The sequence below is a fragment of the Schistocerca serialis genome, chromosome 1 (assembly GCF_023864345.2).
Source record: "Schistocerca serialis cubense isolate TAMUIC-IGC-003099 chromosome 1, iqSchSeri2.2, whole genome shotgun sequence".
Lineage (NCBI taxonomy): Eukaryota > Metazoa > Arthropoda > Insecta > Orthoptera > Acrididae > Schistocerca > Schistocerca serialis.
This window is the reverse complement of record NC_064638.1, coordinates 391,255,940-391,282,017: the sequence shown is the minus strand read 5'-3', so window position 1 is coordinate 391,282,017 and position 26,078 is coordinate 391,255,940. Positions and strand designations below refer to the sequence as shown.

Genomic DNA, 26,078 nt, shown 5'->3' with positions numbered 1-26,078 from the left:
ATTACTACCAAGTGTGTAGTTGGTTCAGATACTTGGTTTTTGAGTGCAAAACGCATTACACTATTCAACATTCACTGACAGTTGATGTAAGCGGATGGAGCATCGTGTACGTATGTATGCATGAAATGTCGCAAGGGATGTAGAGAGTTTGCAGGTGGTCACACTGAAATTCATGAAGAGGGAAAAAATGGGAAACTGCTAATTCCCAAAAAGACAATAGCGAAGGTTGAACAAACTGTGCTTCAAAATCAGTGGATCACACTCGATGAGCTCTGCAATGTTGTTCCTGAGGTTTCTCAAAGCACTGTTCACCGGACTTTGACGGAAGTGTTGAAATTTCAGAAGGTGTGCACAAGATGGGTTCCAAGTATGCTGACAGAAGACCATAAATGGCAACGTGTTGAAACTTCCTGTCTATTTCTTCAATGCTATGCAGGTGAAAAGAACAATCTTTTAGAGTCAATAGTTGATGAGTGATGAAACATGGCCTTTCCATTTCACATCAGAGACCAAACAGCGGTCATGCGAGTGGCAGCATTCTGATTCATGCAAGCCACAAAAATTCAAAGAACACAGTCTGCTGGTAACGCTGTGGCAACTGAGTTTTTGGTTTGAAAGGGGATGTCGTTCATGGTTCTAGGGACAACAATAAATGCTGACAGGTATTTGTTGCTGTCAGGAGTTTGTGACACAACTTGACAAGAAGAAGAGACCCGGTTGGTAGGACATGTTCTGAGGCATCAAGGGATCACAAATTTAGCATTGGAGGGCAGCGTGGAGGATAAAAATCGTAGAGGGAGACCAAGAGATAAATACACTAAGCAGATTCAGAAGGATGTAAGTTGCAGTAAGTACTGGGAGATGAATAAGCTTGCACAGGATAGAGTAGCATGGAGAGCTGCATCAAACCAGTCTCAGGACTGAAGACCACAACAACAACATTGTCAGATATTAAAAAAACTCAAGACAGGCGATTCAGAACTGAAGAAGAGGAATGCTGAACAAGGATGTAAGCCTTTTCCAAGACAATGCTCGCCCCCACATCATCCTATAATCCAGACCTAGTACCGAGTGACTACCTCTGGTTTTCAAAGTTGAAAGAACACTTTGCTGGAAGGCACTTCAGAAACAACAACAAGGTGAAAGATGCGTTTGATGCTTTTTGAATAGGGTGGTGGCAGGCTGGTATCACATGCGCATACAAAAACCGCTACAGCATTTACAAAAATTCATCAATTGAAATGGTGATTATGTGTAAAAATAGAAAATGTTGAGACTTCAAAGCTATGTACAATTTATTGTACTATTTTAAAAAAAAATTGAGACCTTACCTTTGGGATCACCCTTGCATATGAGAAACAAGAGTGGAGCCTCCCGTAAAAAAACACTTGGCACATCTTTGATGATGCCCAAAACCATGTACAGCAAATGAGATGCCGATTGAGAATTTAAAGTTTAATCTTAAGAATTTTTAGGAATACTAGAGGGTATTTGTTTGGTGGATTATGTAGACCATGCAGTCAACAGTTGTGTGGGCTTGAAATATTTCAATCATCTATGCCTGGAGGCACAAAAAAGGTTCCAAAAATTTTTCAGTAAAGAATTAGGAAAGAGGACTCGCACTCTCAATCAGCACCTCATTTGCTACGCATGATTTTGAGCATCATTCGATGGTGCACTAAATGTTTCTCTAACTACACTGATGGGAAAACACAAATCGCAATACCAAGAGGTTGTGCGACATAAGCAAAAGTTGGCAGGTGTGTTTCAATATCTGAAAGATGATATCTGTTCCAATTTTGCGACAGTCGCACAAGAGTCGCACTTTTAAGGATGCAGATCACATTTGCTTTAAACACACACTGTAACAGTCATGAGCATTATTTATCTTAGAGATTGGACATGGTGAGTTGATGTTAGCCAAGAATGCCTCTAAGGTGACAAAGGTGTTATTATCAACACCTCACTGAGTTTGAATGAGGTTGTTAACAGGGCTACAAGAAACTGGAGGTTCCTTCACAATATTGCAGAAAGAGTTGGCAGGAGTGTGGCAACAGTATACGATTGCTTGCGGCGGTGGCCACAAGTATGTACGGTTGCAAGAAGTCCAGGCTCTGGATGGCCACATGGCACTACCGAGGGAAGACCATCTGTTTGCCATATGGGTCTGCAGCAGTAATTTCAGCAGCACTTGGCACCACAGTGACATAATGAACTGTTACAAACTGGTCACTTCAAGGACAACTCTAAACCAGATACCCTGTGGCGTCCATTCCACTAACCCAAAACCACCGCCATTTGCGACTTCTGTAGTGTGAAGTGAGAACTCATTGGAGGGCTCGGTGGAGGTCTGTTGTGTTTTGTGATGAAAGCTAGTTCTGCATTGGTGCCAATATGGCTGTGTTCTGGTTAGGAGGAGGCTACTGGAGAGCCTGCAACCAATCTGCCTGCATGCTAGACATACAGGACTTACACCTGAAGTTATGATCTGAGGGTGCAAATTCGTATGACAGAAGGAGCACTCTCATGGTTATACCAAGCACTCGGACTGTAAATTTGTACGTCAGTCTGGTGATGTGACCTGTTTTGCTGCCATTCATATACAGCATTCCAGAGGCTGTTTTCCAACAGGGTAACGCTAACCCACATACCACTGTTGCAAACCAAAATGCTCTACAGGGTGCTGACATGTTGCCTTGGCCTGCTCAATCACCAGATCTGTCTCCAATTGAGCACATACGGGACATCATCAGACGACAACTCCATTGTCATCCCTGTATTGGCCAACCAAATGCAACAGGCATGGAACTCCACCCCACAAACTGACATCTGGCACCTGCACACGTTTGCATGATTGGATACAGCATTCTGACTGATATATCAATTACTAATGTACCATCATTTGACATTTGCAATGCCTTATCTCGTACTTATATTAACCTCTGATCTTCAATGTTCATCACTTAAATATGTCACCCAGATGCATTCCCAAAATTTTCTTTCTACATGAATTAGTTTTAGGTGTTGTGATTTTTTTTCTCTCAGTGTATTTTCTTACTTTCAGACAATGTCACAAAACATTTGACCACAATTTGTTTTTAATTTTTTTTTTATCTGGAACCTTAAATAATTGGTCAGACATAGAATTTTACATTATGTTTCAGTCTCCACTTCTTAAGCTACCTCAATTGACTTACTAGCTACTGTGGGAAAGAAAGAACCTCTGTCTACAGCATACAGCTGTCTGACAAAAATAGGCACTCAATTTGGGTTCGGCCTCTAGCATAGATTATGGATTTTTATAGCACCAATAAAATACTTTTTGAAGAATTCTAAATTGTAACAAAGTCACTAATAAACCTCTGTTTTCTGTGATTCAGCTACAGAACACTTGGTTCTGAGAGCATTTTCTTTGAATTCTTTTCCTTTTTTCATTTTTTCCTTAAAAATTATAAAACAGCATCTTTCTTATCATGTGTTTGACAGTACTAAATACGACTTCTTGCGACCTTCCAACAGTAAAGAACATTTTTGGCTTACTTGTTAAACAGGCTATGATGAATGGTTTCCAATAACTGTTGCAGTTCACTGACTGCCGAGTCACGAGGTATAGGAATTTTCTCTCCATTATCACGGCGAACAGCAATAATCTGCTTCTGCTTTAAGTCCTTTGGACCAATTTCTACTCTTATAGGAACTCCCTGAAACAATAAAAATTTACATTGCACCAAAATCCTGTTACGGAAGAATAACTATGATATAGCTGCATCCAAATTCTGTTACAGAAGAAGAATAGCTGTAACAAATAGTTGAAGGTTATGTTGACTTATCCTAAACACACATTTAATTTTAATTTTAAGTAGATGACAAATCTGGAAGGCTTTCAAATTATACATATGGTATTGATCTTTTGGATCTGCAGCTCTTGTCTTTCTTTCTGTGTCTCCAAATTAAATGATCGTATATAGGTTCCACCTTTTTGCAAACACACTGTTTTCTCTTTCCATCTAAACTTGTTTCAGCACCTCTGTGCCATCACAGTGGGTTTTGTTTATTGAAAACTGTAAAAAGTGAACATATTTTAGCTTGTAACTGATCTAACAAAGCGAGGCTTAAAGAAAGTTTTTGTTCGTTTTGCTTGGTACCGTGATTTTATATTATATGGTTTTGCAGGACCAGCTGTATGGTGGCCTGCACTGATAGATTTTCATCTGCAAACCAAACAATGTAAATGTGAATTATATCGGCGAGTTAGCACATTTCCTGACTTTTAAAAAACGTGATTTTGGTGTGTCACAATGTTTTGTGTATATATTTGTTATTACTCAAGTTTTGTTGTGACTCCTGTCCTTTTGCATTCTGAGGGCACTGCACACACATATTAATGTACTTTGTGTAATTTCGTTTTTTATAAACTCCTTTTTGCTTTGCAAAACATGGTCTGCACAATTTTGTTGTGTTTCCTAAATCTGTTGGAGTTCATTTGTTCCAGAGAGAGTTTGATGCCGAATTTGAATTTTGTTACTTCTTTTCTCTCTTTCGGTCTGTGTGTGTGTGTGTGTGTGTGTGTGTGTGTGTGTGTGTGTGTAGGCTTCTTTAGCTGTTTGTGTTGCTTTTCTGTAAAGTTCCTTTAATGTGTTAAATAATGTGCCTTTAAAGAGCTTAGTGTTTTCATTTAAAAATTGTTTGCTTTCTGCTATTGCCTTCTATATGTGGAAGCTCCCTGCTAGTGCAGTATTTTTAAATATTTTGCTACTGTGGGTGGGTGGTGATTATGGTCTATTAGGTGGCCAGCAAATGTGCTATGGGTGCTGTTACTTTTTAGAGCTCTGAGGTGTTCTGAGTATCTTGTTTTAAAGTTCCTACATATTTATGCTATGTACAATCCAAAAGCACCACCCTAAAGTCCCTACCACAGGTGCACAAAGAACATATTCCTTTAAGATCTGTCACTGAATTCAGAAATGCTCCATCATAACACCTAGCCCAACACACACACACACACACACACACACACACACACACACACACACACACATTACTAAAGAAAATGTACACTTTTCAAAGCAACAGGAACCCAGAAAACCCAATGGAACTAGTAGACAGAATCAAGAACATAGTCATACCAGAACAACAAGCATCATGTCACCATACAAAGACTAAAACAACAAGCAAACACACCAGTCTCACACATTAATGAAATAGCAACCACACTTAAGCACAAAATTACTTTATGTTCAACAAAGAATTTTATTCCTAACATGAAGGGCTGCCAATGATGAACAACCTAGAGAACAGGATCTTCATACACATAATATCACCAAAAAATACAAAGTAATATACTGGTACTGTTTCATTGATGACACAATATGCCTGATTGATGAACCACACACACATGTAGAACAGTGAGACATCCCTCATTGGCGAAGAGCACAAGGTACACAAGATGGTCAGGGAATTGGCAAATGGCGATTGCGTAAGAAACAAGGAGTTGGGGGAATCACCGCTTCTGTGAGGAGACTATCAACAAGACTAGTATGAAAGGCACTAATAGCCAGATACACCCCACAATGATAGACAGGGTCAAGGAGTTTCAAAGTTGAAGGAGCTGCTGAGCCATAAACCTGACTACCATAATCTAGTCTGGACAACCAAAGCACGGTAAAGATGGAGTAAAGTGGAACAGTCTGCTTCCCAAGATTTGTGGGCCAGGAGACAGAGAGCATTAAGATTCCGCATACATGTAGTCCTTAGGTGGAAAATGTGGAGTAGCCAAAATAAAGTTCTGGATCGGGGTGTAATGTGGGTCAACGACAAAAAAGGATAACCCACATTTTAGAGGGAGAAAACTGGAAGCCATAGGCGGTGGCCCATGCAGAGGCCCATCAGATGGCGCCTTGGAGCTGGCGCTCAGCAGATGCTACGGAATGGGAGCTGCATCAGATGCAAAAATCATTGACGTACAATGCTGGGGTAACCAGAGGTCCAACAGAGGTCACAAGCCCATTGATGGTAACGAGGAAGAGTGTGACACTTAGCACAGAACTCTGTGTGATACCATTCTCCACTTCTTATGGGCACTGAGTGAAGTGCCAACTCAAACCCGGAAGAGCCAGTGAGATAAAAATTCACAGATAAAAACTGGAACAGGACCACGGAAGCCCCAGTCATGCAGTGTAACTAAAATGTGATGGCACCAAGCCGTCATATGCCTCATGTAGGTTAAAGAAGACTGCGACAAGGTGCTGGTGGTGAGTAAAAGCCTGTCGGATAGCTGATTCCAATCAGAGTAAATGGTCAGTTGGAGATTGCCCTGCCCGGAAGCCATACTGATACAGGGACAATAAGCCCCGAGATTCGGGTACCCAATATAATTGGAAGCTGACCATCCTTTCAATAGTTTACGGAGAACATTCGTCAGGCTACTTGGGCAGTAGCTGTCTAGAGACAATGGGTTTTTCCCGCGCTGAAAGATGGGGATAACTATACTGTCTTGCCATTGTGACAGAAAACCACCCCTGACCCATATTTAGTTGAAGACCCTGAGGAGCTGTTGCCTCTGGGGAACATCCAAGTGTTGGATCATCTGGTTTTGGATGGAATCTGGGCCTGGGACTGTGTCTCATGAAGAGCTAAGAGCCTGCAACCAATTCCCATTCAGTGAAGGGTGCATTATAGGGCTCAACGTGGTGCGGGATGAAACAGAGGGGGTCTGTTTAACTCTCTCAGCATTCCTTTTTACTCCACTTAATAAGGTAACGAGCCTTAGCACGGAGATGCTTAAAAGTGAGGAGGTTGGTCTGTAAAGGCTGTCGCTTAAATCGTTGCAGCACCCGTCGGCAGTCCTGGACAGTGACTGCGACACCCTACGTCCACCACGGCACCAGTCGACGATGAGGGGAACCTGCAGTGCCAGCAGCATGACAAATAGTGGCAGAGATGCCTTGCATGACTACATCAATGGAATTTGAGAAGGAGGTGTCAAAGTTCACAGCAGATGTATATAAAGGTCAATTGGCCTGACGGAATGCCCAACGTGGGGCCTGTCCTACTGGCGGCAGCAGAGGAATGATAGAATCACCCAGAAGTGGTCACTGTCACAAAGGTTATCATGGGATGACCAATGTAGGGAAGCCTGGGCAGGGGAGGAGATTGTGAGATCGGTAACAGAGAAGGTGCCATGAGCAGCACCGAAGTGGGTAGGGGAACCATCATTGAGGTCCGTGATAAGTTGGTCAATTAGGATACCCTTACCCATTGAAGTGACAATCCCCACAGTGGATGATGGGCACTGACGTCCCCAAGGAGGAGAATTGGGCGCAGGAGTTGCTGGATTAAGGCAACGTAAGGAAGTGGCCTACCTGGAGGGGGTTGACATTGCAAATGGTGATTGTCGGAGTCGTTTGCACTTGGACCACTACTGCTTCCAATTTGGTATGTAGGGGGACCCAGTCACTAATGACATTGGAGTGAACCAACGTGCAGACCCCATCAGATTCCAACAGAATGCCCGATAACCACGAAATGTTGGAGAGTGGTCATCATGGAAATGCATTTCTTGAAGAACAAGACAGAATGCACAACAGGAGGAGACAAGACATTGCATTTCCGGTAGATGACTATAGTATCTATTGCAATTCCACTGGATGATCATGTGGCGAGAGTCCAATGTAGACATGAAGAAGCCGAGGAGGAGGTCAGATCACTTGGTCAGTAGTAGTCACCGACAAGGGTGGGGTGACGTCCATAAATAAGATGTCAGACTCAGGTTGCGAGGGGCAGAATGCAGCTCCTTGAGGGCACCTTGTCTTGGGATTTGTTTCTTCTTCTTCTTCTCTTTCTGAGGTGGAGGGGGGTACAGGGGGAGTACAGGCTTCTGCAAGATTTGAAACTGAAAGAGTGTGGGCAAACTAGGGATGCACAGATGGTGGGCCTTGTGGCCAAGTGGTGGGAAGAGTCTTCTGGCCTGAGAGATGCTGGGGAGAGGGGTCCTCGGAGGGAGCCTGATCACCGGCAGATGCCAAAGAAGGGGGGCACTTCTTTGGCCAGGGTGGGGGAGCGATTCCCTGACGGAAGGTCGTGGGAACTGCAGGGGAGGGGAAGGGGAGAGAGGGACAGGGCGGCTGGGGAAAGGACAGGGGGAAGAGGAGGAAATGAAGTAAAAGAGGCAAAAGTTGAATATTTTTTTGTGAGCCTCTGCATAAGGCAGGCAATCCAGGGACTTGTATTCTTGGATCTTCTTTTCTCTCTTGTAAGCCGGGAAATTCGGCGCGTAAGGGGAGTGGCGGTCAGCACAATTGACACACACAGGTGGCGGAACACAGGGGCTTCCCTCATGGAGTGGATGGTCACAGTCCACACACAAAAGGTCCGCCGTACAGCAGGAAGCCAAATGCCGAAAACGCAAGCACCGAAAGCACTGCACAGGTGGAGGGGCGTACGGCTTCACGTCACATCTGTAGCACGTACCTTGACCTTCTCTGGGAGGGTATCCTCTTCAAAAGCCAGAATGAAGGTGCCAGTATCAGTGCGGTTGTCTTTGCGACCCTTCTGCACATATCAAACAAAATGAAAGCCATGCCGCTTCAGATTAGCCCGCAGTTCCTCATCAGTTTGCACGATGATATCCGTATGAAAAATTACTCCCTGGTCCACATTCAGAGATGGGTGAAGAGTGATAGACACCTGGACATTGCCAAGACGATCACAGGCATGAAGAGTTGTGGATTGGGTGGCAATAGAACCTTGGATCAACAGGGAGTCCGACAGTATCTTACTACGACACTCCAATTCACCAAACTTGTCCTCTATACTTTCCACGAAAAACAAAGGCTTTGTGGTGGTGAATGTGTCCCCATCCTTCACCATTCGAAGAGATGGCCATTTGAGAATGGCCAGATTTTTGCAGCTTGATATGCTTCATGGGCCAAGCATCTGCCCTGATACCACCCAAGCTGACCAGAGCTCTCCCCATGGGCGCCACCCAGCCACAGCAATGAGCAGTCTGGCACAGCAGCCAATGCCGGGAGTTCCGATGCTCCAAGCAGGTAAGCAACCACTCTTGGCATACATTGGGAGGGAACAGCTCTGGTATCAGTAGTGTGATCCCTGTGTACTCAGGGGGCTCAGCCATATGGGTACATAACAGCCCCACCACATGGACTGGCTCCACATGCTGGGGACATAGCAGGGTGGAAGGGAGCAACAGTGAGGAAAAGAGAGGGGAAGGAAGGGGAGGGGGGGGGGAGTGGAATCCACACCGTAGATGCTAGGGAGGGAGTTCTACTCCATATGGCTCACACTAAAAACAGGACATTTTGAAGTGAAGGTCAAACCCAAAGCGGGGACCTAAACACCAAAAAGGATAAAACAACAGGCAAAAGGAACAAAATTGCAACCAATACAAGAACTCAGGTGGACAGCCAGGTCGATATAAATCAGAACACCAAGAGAGGGGAAGAATGTGGCAATGGGGAAGGAGCAAGGATAGGAAGGGAGGGCAGGGTAAAGGAAATGCAGCCAGGAAAGGAAGAATTGGCTGCACAATAGCTCGGAGCCCTGTGTGCGCCACACACGAACTCATGAAAGAACTGCAGGCGGAGGGGTCGCTGGCAACTGTTCAAACAAACCTAATGTGAAGCTGTGATGCCACTTTCATCGGAAGCAGTAAGGTGTTATGAAGTATTGCATAGTCTTCGTCCTCAAGCTTTTGACACATTTTGCTGTTGGCAGACGCTTGTGTGCACTGTTTTGTTGTTGTAAATGGTGCATTTCTTTTGTAATTTAGCCGGCCAGTGTGGCCGAGCAGTTCTAGGCGCTTCGGTCTGGAACCACGCAACTGCTACAGTCGCAGGTTCAAATCCTGCCTCGGGCATGGATGTGTGTGATGTCCTTAGGTTAGTTAAGTTTCAGTAGTTCTAAGCTCTAGGGGACTGATGACCTCAGATGTCAAGTCCCATAGTGCTCAGAGCCATTTGAACCATTTTTTTTGGTAACTTAAGTTTAATTTTTTCTCTCATTTGTTTTATTTCTGCAGTACTATTTTGCAGCAGTGGGATACAGTGATGTTCTTTGTTACAGTATCAGTTCTTACCAGTCAAAATTACAAAAATTTAACTGAAAACTGAAACAATGAAAAGTTCCTTGAAGTCTAAAAAATTTCTTTGATTTTCCCAGTTTTATCCCTGATGAAAAATTTCCCAGGTTTTTTCTGGTTGTCCCAGGGTAAGTATGACGGAATTTGATGATGGCTCAAACAACTGCAAAGCAATACAAAGCACTTGTACAGTGGTGTTCCTCTGACTTTGGAGAGTACTCTGGAGGCATAAGCTACCACTTTTTCAGTACCTTCCTGAATTTTTACTAGAACTGCACCTATCCCACAGCTGTTAGTGCCGGTATGAAGTTCTGTCTTGGCATTCTCATCATACGATGTTAGGACTGTATAAGACGTTAGTACCTCCTGAAGGCCAGGAAAAAATCTTTCCTGCACCTTGTTCCAGGAAAATTTGGTGTGTGCATGCAGTAGTTCTTGCAAAGGGTGTGCCTTGGCACACAAGTCCTTTGTGACTCATTGTTAGTATGAAAACATTCTGGGTAAACTTCTTACATCACCAGTGTGCCCTTGGGTTGGAAAATCTGTGGCTGATCTTCTTTTCTTTGGATCAAGATGGACTCCACTGCGTTCACTAGATGCCCCACGATTTTTATTTTTGAGAGGTGGAAGCCCTGCAATCTGAACACACTTCAACACATTTGTCAGGCAGCTTAGATATTCTTCAACCATTTTGTCTATGGAACATGTGACAAAGCAAGCTGGGATATTTTTACTTCCCCTCTTGTTTTGCCATCCTCCTCCTTGAAATTAATTTTTTTAATTTTAACTGATTTCCATTAACATACGTGAATATAATCTGCATTTCCATAAAAGAGAAAGTTTGGCCATTAGTTTTAACGAACATAACACCAGATCTGATTTTGTGCTTAGTTCTATGTATGTACTTGATTTTCCAATTTATTTTAATTATGCGTAGTTAGTATCTCTCATTATGGGGTGAAATTAGTAATTATAAACATTTGGAAGATGAATTACTAGTAATCTTCAAGTATCTATCGGGCTCTATTCGGAAACATGTTAGCAAAGCCAGCCCTTCATTAATTCCAAAGTAATTAACAGTTTTGTCGTAAGTATTGTTTTCATAACTATACATGTTAATTTCATCATTTAAACAAATAATTCGGCATAAACCTTGTAGTAGAGGAAACTGTTAAAAAGACGGAATTTTTCAATGTATTCAGTTAAATTAATGAGTTAAGTTTTAATTATAATTTCTGTAAATTTAACTTTAAACAATGTGTAGTTTCAGTACCTATTATTGTGATGATATATAAGGGCCTGATTTTTGGTCCCGAGACAGTTAGCCCACAGGAAACTATTGTAGCAGTATGTGGATGTTCGCCTAACTATTAATGAGGCTTATGGAAAGTTAAATAATAATGCACTGGCCATATTAAATGTGTATAAGGGGAGTTGTGAAAAGTGAAAGTAAACATTTGTGAAACGCAAGTGTGCACCTGTCAGCTACATTATTTACCATAGTCAGTGTCCAAATTACAAACCATGTTTTTCAGCCAGTGTTGCAACGCAGTACGTCAACATCGAGGACAAGAAATGAAGAAATAAAAGTAGGCAAACTGCTACAAACACACTGATGAATGCCTGATGTGCAGCTGAAGACCTGAAGTAGAGAGTTTTCACTGAACAATGTCATGTTGTAACCGGAATCAAGTAAAAATCTGAAAGCAGGGTCATCAATGAAATGCAACAGGTAGCAATGAAAACATGTTTACTACAAACACCAACATACAGCAAAAACAGATCAGAACTGAACTCCTGGAGGGAGAGAGCACTGCTGTTTAAACATACATGAAGTACTCCAGAATATACAAAGGAAAGAAATTTTAAGAACCTTCCAGAAATGATAAATACTACGTAACAGCTGGTGGTCAGGTTTCAACTTGTGACCCAAAGCAACAAATGACGCTAATTACTACACCACACGCCATCCTGCACAGCTCCTGGCAATGCAAATACCCTTCAGGTATAGAGTGAAATTCAGTGCAAGTAACTTCTCCATCAGCTTGCCCACGTATTTGGTCAAGATGCAATGTGTAACAGCATTGAGAAGGGTAGAGTACAATGCATTTAGTATTGGATATCAAACTTCCTCAACAGAAATACCTTTAAAATAGTGTCGTCTCAAATTGTGCACACCTATCCGACTTCATTCAGTGAAAAGTTCTGACCTTCTTCTTCTTCTTCTTATTATTATTTATTTATTTTTTTTTTTTTTTTGCATGCTCATATTTATAGTCAGAGAGAGAGAGAGAGAGAGAGAGAGAGAGAGAGAGAGAGAGAGAGAGAGAGAGAGAGGGAGGGAGAGAGGGAGGGAGGGAGGGAGGGAGGGAGGGAGGGAGGGAGGGAGGGAGGGAGGGAGGGGGTTATTTCCTGAATATTACTATAATTTAAACAAAATATACATTTGGTTTGTTTTGATTATGAAGATAGTTTATTACAATATACTAACCTTTAACTCCCAGTGGTTAAATCTCCAACCAGGAGAGTAATTGTCTCGATAATCACCATGTGCTCTTACCCCTTTATCCTTCAATTGTTGTTCAAGCTGTCTACAGGAAGAGATTAATTCATTCCTCTCTTCATCTTTCATGTTTACGGTGATACCACATGGTACTATCACCACCTGGAATGGATAGTTTAGCGTAAGACACAATTTGATATTATGACAGCAAAAAGAAATTAAACACAATAATATGGAGAGTGTAAAAATTCATTATTTCAAAAACATCTTAATAAATGATGGTCAGTTGTGTAACTATAAAATATACATACAACTACACATGTAACGTAATTTATAGGTCACAAATGAATGAATAGTACATTCAGGAAGCAAACTTCCAAGTACTGCTTACAGAAACATTTAAAAATAAAACATAGAAAATAAAATTAGATTGTACTGTCATCATTACATGACGAAAAAAAGAAAACGTGTTGTGGCACTGTAAAAGAGTTAGTCATCATTTGGTGGGTAGTGGTGTAAAACCGATATCACAAACACAAATGTTAATACTGAATATTATTTGAACTGCATTAAAATACTGAAAGATAAAATTTTTTTACTTTCAATAGGAGTTTTATCATTTATAAAGCCTAATTATTTTATTTATGACCTGTGATATTAATTATCCAATGTGTCAAGAATAATACTTCAAGGCGATTTACTTTATAAAATTAAATGATTTGAAAGTAGCAATGATATTTAGCTACCTAAAAGATATTTTATTTTCTATCAAGATTGTTTATCGTCAATCTTCTAGTGGTTTGACGCAGCCCACCACGAATTCCTCCCCTGCGCCAACCTCTTATCTTGGAGTAGCACTTACATTCAATGTCTTCAATTATTTATTGGTGAATACATTACAATCTGTGTCCTCCCCTCCAGTTTTTACCGTCCGCATCTTTCTCAAGATCATGGAGGTTACTCCTTGATGTCTTAACAAATGTCATGTCATGTCATTTTTGCCAGTGTTATCCACATGTTCCTCTCAACTAATTATCTGTATATGGCCTTAGAAAAAAATGAAGTAATTTGCACATTGTTAAGTAAAATTATTTCCAGTGAAGTCACATTTTAGTTTTGACTGAGAATAAAAATATTTCCCAGTACCCAGTATTTCAATTACTCCCTGGCTCTCTTAAGATACCAGTTTGCCAATTCTGCAGAGAACCATCTCATTTATCATCTTACCAGTCCATCTTACTTTTAAAATTCCAACAGGAAAGCATTACATCTCAAATTCTTTGATTCTCCTATTTTCAAGAATTCAAAGTGTCACAGTTTCTAGTACAATTGTGCCTGAATGTGACAATTAGTAATAATTTGACTCATAATGGGCAAACTTCTTTGATATTTGCTAACACCACTTGCACAATATTAAACTGATATTATAAATGGAAGCACACTACTCACAAAACCAATATAAAAGAGAGCTGAACAGAATAGGTATGAACAAGAATAAATTTTTTTATGCTTTTAGAAAACACAATAATCAACAGCTTTCAATAGATAAATATAGTATTAATGTCTAGTGATTTTTCAAAATACTAGCTCTGCAGATCCAGGAAAAAACACTGGATGCAGGCAGAAAATAAAGATGGTACGTGAACATACTGTGAACTGCTTTTGATATGTATCGTATTCTGTACCTGGATAGATGCCACTCGAGGTGGAAGAACGAGTCCTTGGTTGTCCCCATGTATCATTATCATTACCCCTGAAAACAGAACAATCATCTTGACAGCAATACAGTGGAGTTCATGGACAATTAAAGTTAATGACACAATAAGACTGAATGAATAACTGTTACAGTCGATGCACCCATAACATATACCGAAATGAAGAACTCCCTCCAGCCTCCTCCTCAAATGTGGTCTTCCTGGATAACGACCAAAATCTATTTATGATGAAAAAACAACTGCAATTCTTAAAGTTCACACGAAGGTTAGTGAAATGTATTTCACTAGAAATTTGTCTCACAAACGGCTTTCAAAGTGCAAAAACATTAGTTCATAATTTCATAAATGAAGTCTCACTATTTTTTTAAATTGTGTATTTTAGCCTCATGCCGCAGGAGTCATTACTGATTTCGAATTATTAATAATCATCATCAGAATAAAATGCACAGTAACCTGTCAATTGAGAAGACCTGGGGAAGAGCTCACCTATTGTGAGAAACTATGGTTTAATAATAATAATAATAATAATAATAAAAGGCCTGCCAACATTAGAGACTAGAGGGCCTCTTCACTGACTTTTAAAAAGTAGAAATCCTTGAATTACATCACCTATCACAGTTACAATATTGTTAAAATAGCTTGTGTGGTTTAACATATTAAGTTGCTGTTTACATCTACATCTACACACTGCAAGCCAGTGTGATGTGCATGGTAGAGGGTATGTCCCATGGTACCAGTTACTGTTACTTTAAAAAGTACTTCAATAAGGTTCTGGCAAATCAGTCCCAGTAGTTATATAGATATTATAGTAAAGAGAGAAAATTCCCAAATTAAAGAAGCTCAAGAGGTACATTATGCATAAGATTAGAAATGTGCTGCATTAGTATTAATTATTGATAGTTACAGCAGTACGAGAATATTCACATTAAAGGGCACAACATGGTAATTTATTGCTATTTAGGAAATATAAAATAACATACCAATTGTTCGTGTAGTAATGCCCCAGGAATTCTGATATACAAATTTCTTTTCCTGCGTCTCAGGGTCTTCAAAAACAATTTCGAACATTTTAGAAAAGTTCTGCCCCAAGTGATGTGAAGTGGCACCCTAAAACAATTAACAAATTTCAGAGAAACTGTGTCTAATGATTCAACCAAGTTTCCAACTGAGTATCGGTAAAAAATGTATACCAATATTTACACATAACTGGAACTTCACACATCAGTAGAAATTTGTCACGAATTGGAAGGCAGAAATACGCACAAAGCAAAACCTTCTTGCATTGAAAAAGTTTTGATTTATTGTGTTTTTAAAATACAACAAGACACACAATAAATTCATTTATGCAACAGTCAACATCACATACATAATTATTGAAGTTTAATGTTTGAAGTCTAACCCTTGTATTGCCATCACATCATAAAGGTGCATTTACACCTGTAACCTTACGTGCACATCATTTCGACATCTACATCATACTCTGCCAGCGACCTAATTGAGTTTAGCGGAGGGTACTTTCGGTATCACTATCTGATCCCTCCAACCCTGTTTCACATGCGAATAGTGCGTGGGAAGAATGATTGTTGGTAACCCTTTGTATTGGCTCTAATTTCTCAAATTTTCTCCTCTTGATCAATAAACGAGATGTATGGGGGGGGGGGGGGGGAGGTAATATGTTCTCTGACTCCTCCTCAAAAGTGCTGTCCTCCTGAAATTTTAATAGTAAATCTCTCCGTGATGCACAAAGCCTCTCTTGAAATGTCTGCCAGTGGGGTTTGTTTAGCATCTCTGTAATGCTCTCTAGCCAGGTAAATAATCCCGTGACGAAATGCGCCACTCTTCGTTGGATCTTCTCTATCAGTCCTACCTGATAAGGATCACAGATAAATGAACAATACTCAAGAATCGGGCAAACAAGTGCCTAATAGGCCACTTCTTTCATGGATGAGTTACGTTTCCTTAAGATTATTCCGATGAATCTTAGCCTGGTGTCTGCTTTTCCCACTACCTGTTTTATATGGTCGTTCCATATAAGTTCGCTCTGGATAGTTACACGCAGATATTTTACGGCAGATGCTGTCTCCAGCTGTTTGTCATCAATAGTGTAGCAGTACAGTAGTGGTTTTCTTTAAGTACGTGCAATATGCTACATTTATTTACATTCAGGGTCAACTGAAAGAGTCTGCACCATTCATCAACTCTCTGCAGATCATTTTGCAAATTCTTACTATTTTCTGGCGTTGCTACTTTGGTATAAACAACTGAATCATCTGCGAATAGCCTTAAAGAGCGTCCGACGCTTTCTACTACTTCATTTATATATAATGTAAACATTAACGGCCCTATCACACTTCCCTGTGGTACTCTGGATATTATCTTTACATCTGTAAATTTTGTTCCGTTAAGAGCGATGTGTTGAGTTCTATCTACAAGAAAGTCTTGAATCCAATCACAGGTCTGCTCCGATACTCCGTAAGATAATAATTTTTTCATTAAATGGCAATGCGGAATGGTGTCAAATGCCTTACTGAAATCAAGGAAGACGGTATCAACCCGAGCGCCGTTGCCCACTGTGCTGTGGATCTCATGGAGGAACAGAGCAAGCTGAGTTTCACAGGCTCATGGAATGCGTACTGATTCTTGTAGAGGAGATGTCCATTTTCCAAGAACGTCACAGTTCTTGAGCATAAAACAAATTTGTACCCACATTAGCAAAAGGCCATGTGAAATTTGTAGACAATTGTTTGTGGCTGATTAGTTCTGTGAACTATAAAGACAGAACAAAATGAGACTGTTCACACTTCCTTAAGAATAAGTACAACCTAGAAACAACAAAGAAGACCTCGACCAAAGTAAAAAGTTTATCATATGTGCTTCTGATGGGTACACAATGAATACATGTTGAAGGCGAGTGTTTTGGGGCCTTCAGTATGCTGAAGTCATTGTGGTTCCTCTATGAGCCACTTTCCCTTATTCTGGATGGCCACTTTTCCAGAGAAAGAAATATTAAGTGGTTCGCTGCAACAAGGCAAACTTCCAGAATATACATTTACATCCATACTTAGCAAACCACCGTGAGGTTTATGGCAGAGGGTACATCCCATAGTACAATTTACTAGGGTTTCTTCCCATTCCATTCACATGTGAACCACAGGGAGAATGACTGACTGAATGTCTCTGTGCATGCAGTAATTATTCTAATCTGATCCTCATGATCCCCATGTGAGCAATACGAAAGGGATTGTAGTATATTCCTACAATCATTAGTTGAAGCCAGTTCTTGAAACTTTTCTTAACAGACTTTCTTTGTATAGTTTATGTCTATCTTCAAGAGTCTTCCAGTTCAGTTCCTTCAGTATCTCTATGACACTCTCCCATGGATCAAACAAATGTGTGACCATTCATGCTGCCCTTCTCTATATACATGCAATATACCCTGTTAGTTCTACTTGCTACGGGTCCCACACACTTGAGGAATATTCTAGAATTGGTTGCATGAGTGATTCGCAAGCAAACTCCTTTGTACACTGATTCCTTCCGATGTATTCTACCAATAAACTGAAGTCTACGACCTGCTTTACCCATGATTAAACTTAGTTACACCCAGGTATCTGTACGAGTTAGCCGATGCCACCAGTGGTTCATTGATATTATAGTCATAGGATATGACACTTTTTTTGTGTAGTGCACAACTTTATATTAGTGAACATTTGCACCACTTTGGAATCTTATCAAGATCTGACAGAAAATTTATGCAGCTTCTTTCACACAGTACTTCATTACAGATACCTGCATCATCTGCGAAAGCCTGATTTCACTATTAATGTTGTCTGCAAGGTACATTAATATATAACTTGAACAGCGAGGGTCTCAACACACTTCTCTGCAACACACTTCTCTGGAACACACTTCTCTGGAACACACTTAAAGTAACTCCTACATCTGACAATGACTCTATCCAAGATAACATGCTGTGTCCTTGCTACCAAAAAGTCCTCAATCCAATCACAAATTTCCCCTGACACCCCATATGACTTTACTTTTGACCATAAACGCAGGTGTGACACAGGACAATTGCTGCTTTTTGGAAATCAAGAAATACTGCATCTGACTCTTGAAGTTTTCCCGGCGTATCGAATATTCCACAAGATTTCGGGATTGCAGCCGGATCTCATCGACTTCTTTCCATGATATTTCGGCTGACCGACAGTGTCACGTTGTCTAAATCCTTATCTGTGAAATTTCCCACAGAGCGTCGAAAAACATCTTCTTGTCGTGACAAGACAATCATCGAAGTTCGACCGACTCTCAGCAATGTCACGACAAGAAGATGTTTTTCGACGCTCTGTGGTAAATTTCACGGATAAGGATTTAGACAACGTGACACTGTCGGTACTTGGGAAAGGTCTGAACTTCGACCGACACCTAGGACCTTACCTTTAACAGATTTTATTAGTGCTGTTGAAGAAGCTGTCAGGCCTCTATCCAGTGAAGCAGCAGAAGAAATCAGGCGGGAAACATGTCGCGCCCTTACGAGAACTCGGCCTCAGAAGAGCAACATTTCTTCAACGGAAAGGGCTGCGCTGTGCAAGTTACGGGAAGATACTCAGACGGTGATCCTTCCGGCGGATAAGGGGAATGCTACTGTGCTGTTGCCACATGATATGTATGATCAGAAGATATATAGTTTGCTGAGTGAGACAACGTACAGGAAGCTTGATAAAGACCCTACTCGGAAAGTAGAAAAGAAAACGTCATAGTTGCTAAACTCCTCTTCTCTGCCGCAAGAAGTTGTGAAAAGATTGAGACCTCACAGTTCTGTTCCACCGAGGTTATATGGTCTTCCAAAGATCCATAAGTATTATGTGCCCTTACGCCCCATAGTGAGCAATGTCGGTGCTCCAACATAAGATTTATCTAGTCATTTGGCTTCGCTACTGAGACCTTTTGTTTGCAAATGTACGCACCATATTTGCAACTCTGCGGACTTTATCAATAGACTGAGAACACTACAGCTGAAGGATTCAGACTTGTTAGTAAGTTTCGATGTCGTTTCACTCTTTACGTGGGTCCCTCTTTTGGATTCATTGTCACTTATCGGCAATAAGTTTACGGCCGATATAACAGCGCTGTTTCACCATGCCCTGTCCTCTACTTACTTTCTATTTAATAATGAATATTTTGAGCAACTTGACGGTGTTGCCATGGGCAGTCCTCTGTCCCCTCTGGTAGCAAACTTTTATATGGAAGACTTTGAGGAGAGGGCTCTCGATTCGGCGATGTTGAAACCAACAGTCTTCTGGCGGTACGTGGACGATACCTTTGTAGTGTGGCCTCACGGTGAAGAAGAGCTTTCACGGTTTTTACAACATCTGAATTCCATCCACACAAACATTCAGTTTACGATGGAAGTTGACAAAGATGGTTGCCTACCATTTCTGGACGTCATGGTTAAACGCAGGGTGGATGGGTCATTGGGGCATTCGGTCTATCGAAAACCCACGCATACGGATCTGTACCTGCAGGCGTCTAGCTGTCATCACCCGTCACAAACTATGGGCGTCCTTCGAAAGTTGGTGCATAGGGCACATGTCGTGTCTGATAAAGACAGCCTTGCAGACGAATTAGAGCACTTGAAATCGGTATTTCAACATAATGGATATTCTGCACATCAGGTTAGTACTGCTTTAAGGAGGAAAAAACATGACCACCAACAAGATCAAGAGGATAAGGAGCTGTTTAAGTCCAGAGCATTTCTCCCATATGTTGGGAACATTTCATCAAAAGTAGGCAGAATTTTAAAGAAACATCGTGTGACAGCAATCTTCCGGCCACCTACAAAGACCCGTGCTCTTCTGGGCTCAGCCAAGGATGATCTGGGATTACGGAAGGCTGGAATTTATAAAATACCTTGCGAGTGTGGGAAAGCCTACATTGGTCAAACCACACGCACAGTACACGACCGCTGCATTGAACATGAGCGCCACACTCGCCTTTTACAGCCAAGTAAGTCGGCCATAGCCGAACATTGTATTTCCACAGGACATACTATGGATTATTCGGCCACGAAAATCTTGGCCCCATCGAGATCCTTCTGGGATTCAGTTGTGAAGGAATCCGTGGAAATACGTTTAGCGGATAATCTCATTAATCGTGATGGTGGCTTTTTATTGAATAAGGCCTGGGACCCGTTGATTTCTTTAATTTCAACCCAAAGAAAACTTTTTATGGCTTCTGACACGTCGAGCGACAAGTAATTTTAATATTGAAATTTTGCATTTTATTGTTTTGGACACGGCTGCGTGCATGTTTTACTTTTTTCACGCATTCGATTGCGCTCCATAGATGCAGTAATATTGTAGAGGGCCTTGGAATTGACAGGTGGCGCGCATGCTACGGTAACTTGCGCATGCGCGCCTGCGGCACTTTTACGTATAAATAGAGCGACTTGCACTAGCAATCTCCAGTGTCAAACACACACCTGAAGATGGCTGTAAGGTTGTCAGCCGAAATATCGTGGAAAGTAGTCAATGAGATCCGGCTACAATCCTGAAATCTTGTGGAATACTGCATCTGCTTGACTGCCTTGATCCAAAGCTTCATGTTAGGAAAGTGTGAGTTAGGTTTCACATGATTGATGTTTTCGGAATCCAAGCTGGGGATCATTCTGTTCATTACATTTGAGCTCAGAATATGTTCTAAGATTCTCCAACAAATCAATGTCAAGGATATTGGACGAAGTGTTCAGGGCGTATATGCGGATGGGGTGGAGGGGATCCGGATTTTTCCCAGTTAAAAATACATGTTTCCTGGGTGAAAATACACTTTTTCCATGTTAAGTGACAATTTACTTTTCCTTGGAACTTTGCAAAACAAAACTTGGGAGTGGGAGGGGGTAGCACGTTTTGGAAAGATCTGTGACGTGCAGCAACATGTACACTGCATATTTTCGTACTACGGAAGTATATATCCGAATTTCACCAAACACCACACGTTACTTTCCGAAGCATTGAAATCAAGATTCCGATGTGCTCCTGAAAGCCAGTCATAGTCCATGTTACGTGATCTATCCAGCTGATGACAGTGGATATTCAAAGTATAGGACACGTAATGTAGTCAGCCAATGGCAATTTCACTGTTAAGTAGCACGACCACACAAGTAGGAAAAGTTAATGGTTTACATTAATATACATAGTGTTGCTACAAGAAAAGCAAATCTTTCACATATAATATTGGCCTCTAAGATTAATAAGCTGCAAGAGAAGCTCAGCTTTCACATACAATGTTGATCTTATTTGCCTGTATTACACTTTAAGATACATCACACAAATGTGCCAGTAAAATTTTTCATAATGACATAAATGTCTGAACATCTTAGGCTGAAATTCTTCTAATGGTCGTCCTCAAAGAGCGACTCTGAGAGTCAAACGCTGCGTGATTTAACCCTTTGAATGTCAAGGTAGATCTATCGTCACTCCCTACCGACGCTAATACTGTCAGGGTGCCAATTCGTCGGTACTCTGCTTCGTCTTGTTTATCTTACAGAATTGGGTGCTAGATGGTGTTGGCGTGCTGATTACAGATGCGCTTTAACTCAAGCTACGTGTAGGTCGATAGCTATCGACAATTGAGCATCGTTTCCGTGAAATATTAGAGTTCGATTATTCTGCTTTTGCATCATATGTTTATTGACGTCGTGTTTCACAGTACATGTTTACATTCTGTTGGAAGAATGTGACAAGTACCGAGGTAAGAGGTTTTATTGCTTGCTTACTAAATATGGGACTCAATAAAAGGCCCACAATGCTCTCATACTGGAATACAAAACTGTCACAGGCATTTCCATGGTTGGGTAAAATGTTTTCTGCCCACCGATTTCGGCATCTTATGAAATTCTTTCAGCTTGTGGATAGTGAGAAATGTCCAGCATCAGGCCATCCTTATTATAACCCATGTATCAGGTACCAGCTGTTGGTAGATCACGCTAATAATATATTTAGACATCATTACACACCTCATGATTAACTTAGTACTGATGGAGAGTCTAGTTGCCACTAAATGTCACACTTCCCTATTACAGTATTTGCAATTGATGATCCTCATGGTTCTCTGGGATTGAGAAAACTTCCAGAGAAGAAAGAGTCAAGATGCTGTGTGTGTACTAGTGAGGGAAGGAAAATGAGGTCAAGAACTGTTTGCAATAGATGTAATAAGGGTTTGCCTGGTGAATATTTTCCTAAACACAAATGCTAAGTCATACTGTAGACACGGAAATTCTGTAATGTTCTCTTCAAATAAATAATTATTATCTTTCTAAATAATAACACAGATCTGATATCCCTCATGTCATTTTACTCACAAATGTGTGTAGATTCTATGGCCTGTAGAAATTAAAGCACAATGTTGGCTATATGGAATCAAAGTCAAATTTATAATTAAAAAAAAAAATAAAAAAATTATTTGGACTGTCAATCAAATTCATTTGAAACATGATAATCTGTGTAAGCCATAATATTCTACATACTTTTATGGATAAGTGGTAATATTTTCATATTTTTAAAGTGAATACTGAATGATATATGGCAATTTAAATAAAATTTAGCATAACAGTATAAATACGCATGACATTTTTAGCACACACCACTCCAAATCGGGTGACTGCAAATGGGTTAAGAAATTCATCGTACATTCTTGCACATACTTTATCTTGCGTAAAAGGAAATTTACTTTGAAAGTAACACTTTTCAAACCACAATTCGCAATATTTTTCCGCAACCTGTTAGAAATAGGTTCTTTCCAACAGTTGGCAGAGTGGGCCACATAATAAGCGTCACCATGCGTGTTCAGCTACGATGACGCATGAAACCTGTATGTTCCTACGTGTAAAACATTAAAAGATCTTACATTATATTATAAAAGAAACAAATCATCATAAGATACTCCAAGAGCCTCAGAATTTCGTGAACCATACTAAAATGCATAATTCGGCTTAAAGTGCACATTCATATGTCCAGATTTGGATGTAAATATTCTTGGAGTACCACTACTGCATTGTCACATGTTTGGTTCTTTATTATGGCATAATGCCATATGTGCTAGAAGATGAAAACGAGCACTTCAAATGCTTCGAACAGTTGAAACTAGCGGCCAATAGTGTGAAATTAAACACTTCGTTTCAAGTAAATGGACTGCCCTTAGCGGAAAAGATTAATAGAAGCCAAATTTCTTTTGCAAACCAACAAAAATAGCTGCATTGTTCTGCAAAGCGATTAATGCTTGACTGTCAGAAAGGTGGAAATAAAATCTGAAAGTAATAACTTATTTTAGTCTTCCATATTATATGAATATATTTTAATTAACTTGATAGCTCCTGGCTACAGAAATCAGTTTTATTTTCATTTGACGTGACAGCAATAAATGAATAGGAAAGAGCAAAAGCACTAAACATATACACAGGTCACGTGGAGACTATCCACCTCCCCACTACAACTCAGACAGATCTACGATATGTCTGAATCGGGGCAATACTAGGTAAGGCCCCCCCCCCCCCCCCCCCCCAGCGTTTGAGGAAGGACGCCAAAAGTAAATCGACTTTTCAAAAAATGTTTATTTTGTAGCACACATTCTTCTGAAGAGTCTCATACATAAAACATATGTCTTCGAGGAAATGGAAGTCATGTTATTTGGCTGTAAGGGTGCCAAAGTGCAGTGCCACACTTCGTCGCACAGCATTATTCTATCGCATGTCACTGTATTTCACTCTGTCGAATTCAAACGTGTATTTTGTAATCAAACTATATTCAGGACAGTGGAAATTAAAATGTCCTGCAGTGCCTCTCCTGCTCCCAGTCAGCCGTTTTTTTTCCCCCCCTTCTTTATTTTTTTATAAAGAAAAACCTCGCAATTAATACTGGATGGGATTATTTGTAACCTGGAAAACAGCAACTCTTCAGAAAATGTGCACTCTTTATTGCCTATTAGCCAATAACTTTCTCTTTTGTGTGACATAAAATTAAATATAGAATATGTAAAAGCAGGAAAGACAAGAGACAAGCAAGACAGTGCACATTTCTTGAAACCTCAAAGTCTCTCTCCGCTTGCTACGGATTGACACGACATGCTTTCCTTTCTGTGAAAGGATCTATTACCTCATCAAAGTTCATCAAACATTTTGCCACACGAATAAAACAAAATGTCATTATCTAATACTGAAAAAGCTGTTAATACAAATAGTACCTAAGACTGGTGTGGTTTCTTGAGCTCATTACGTGTATTTTGTCACCATCTACTAGATAAAACTAAATAGGCCAATACTGCAGCAATTATAACTCACCAAATAAACGAGACTGTTTTGGAAAAAATGGTCATATAATTCACGAAGTATCAATATCAAACGGAAAGGCCTATTACAAGCCAAAAGCTTTATGTTAGGAAATAGTTTCACATTTGATTCATAGGCTGCAGCTTCTCAAGCATGAGATCAAAAATTAGTACTAAGAAATTTTTATATAAATTTGGAATCATCATTTTCTTCCATAATTTGTGTGATGTCCCTGTTTCTTCTCATTCCTCGTTCTAACAAATACTCTTGTCATCACTAATTCTGTAACTATTTCTGCCAGTGTCAAAACTTATTCTCTGGTTAACTTCCCTCACCCTGCCACAATCACCGGTTTAGTTTACCCACGTTAATTCTCGAGTTAGGCGTTATTTTGTGTCCATACAACGCGTTTTCCGCACTACTCCCAGAATAGAACTTAAGCGCCTGCTAGCCTGGGCTGTACAACTGGCCGCTACTAGTGAAGCCGTCTGACCAAATACTTTGTCAAAATCTTTCTTACCTGTTATTCCTGTTAGTCATTTATTTCCGCTCTGGTAGACTGAATCTACAGCTATCACTCGTAATTATAACAACTCTGATCATTTGCAAACCCGGTCAACCACATAATCAAACAGCGATTGGCATTCATCCATTTGGCTTTGTCCCGCTCAGCTTGTATAGTCCCGTCCCCTTGTCCGCTGGAAAGTTTGTTTCTAGATGTGACGGGGATTCCTCTGGCAGAGACATGTACACTATGCACGCATTTAAAAATCAACTTAGAATGTGTTAAAAAATCTACAGGGTTGTGTTTCAAAATAATACGAATAATCGATAGACCAACGTACGATGGATGCTCGGCGCTTTGTGAAAAAAGGTTTTTGTTCTCAATAATATGAATTTGCCCCCCCCCCCCCCCCCTCCCCTGCTCAAATTGCCGCCGGGGGCAGATACCACCCGTTTGTCCCTGCCGCCTAGTGCCTAGATCCGGGCCTGTTGCGCATGCATGAGTCTGGCAGTTTGGGCATGCCAGTATAATTTTTCTGGGTAGCATCTGGCTGCTTGCTGCTGCTGCTTCTTATACAGCCAACAGCCACGATTTTGTTGCCAGAAGCGGTAGAAGGTACTACTCATACGCGACTCAACTGCGCATGCGCATGAGCCCACTCACAACTGCTCAAACGAATCTAATGTGAACAGTTGTGATGTCACGCTCATCGGAGGCAATTTGTTGTTCTGAAGCACTGCATAGTATTCCTAAAGCCTCTGACACATTTTGCTGTTGGCAGACTTGTATGAGCACTATGATTTTTTGTTGTATATGGCGTGTTTCTTTTGCAACTTAGTTTTATTTTAGTTTCCCCCCCTCTCGTTCATGTTTTATTACTGCAGTAGTGGGATACAGCAATATTCTTTGTTAGAATATTGGTTCTTACCAGTCAAAAT

At 40.7% G+C, this 26,078-nt stretch overlaps 1 protein-coding gene across 1 annotated transcript in view; it reads right to left on the bottom strand.

Annotated features, from left to right (window-relative positions):
- The window catches only part of LOC126471404 (bifunctional glutamate/proline--tRNA ligase), a 252,116-nt gene that overhangs the window by 25,003 nt on the left and 201,035 nt on the right, over positions 1-26,078 (bottom strand). Inside the window, exons 21-24 of the mRNA XM_050099536.1 lie at positions 15,295-15,421; positions 14,285-14,352; positions 12,588-12,761; positions 3,541-3,701 (exon numbers count right to left, since the gene is read on the bottom strand). Coding sequence (XP_049955493.1) covers positions 3,541-3,701; positions 12,588-12,761; positions 14,285-14,352; positions 15,295-15,421 — 530 coding nt within the window. The remainder of the gene's footprint in view (positions 1-3,540; positions 3,702-12,587; positions 12,762-14,284; positions 14,353-15,294; positions 15,422-26,078) is intronic.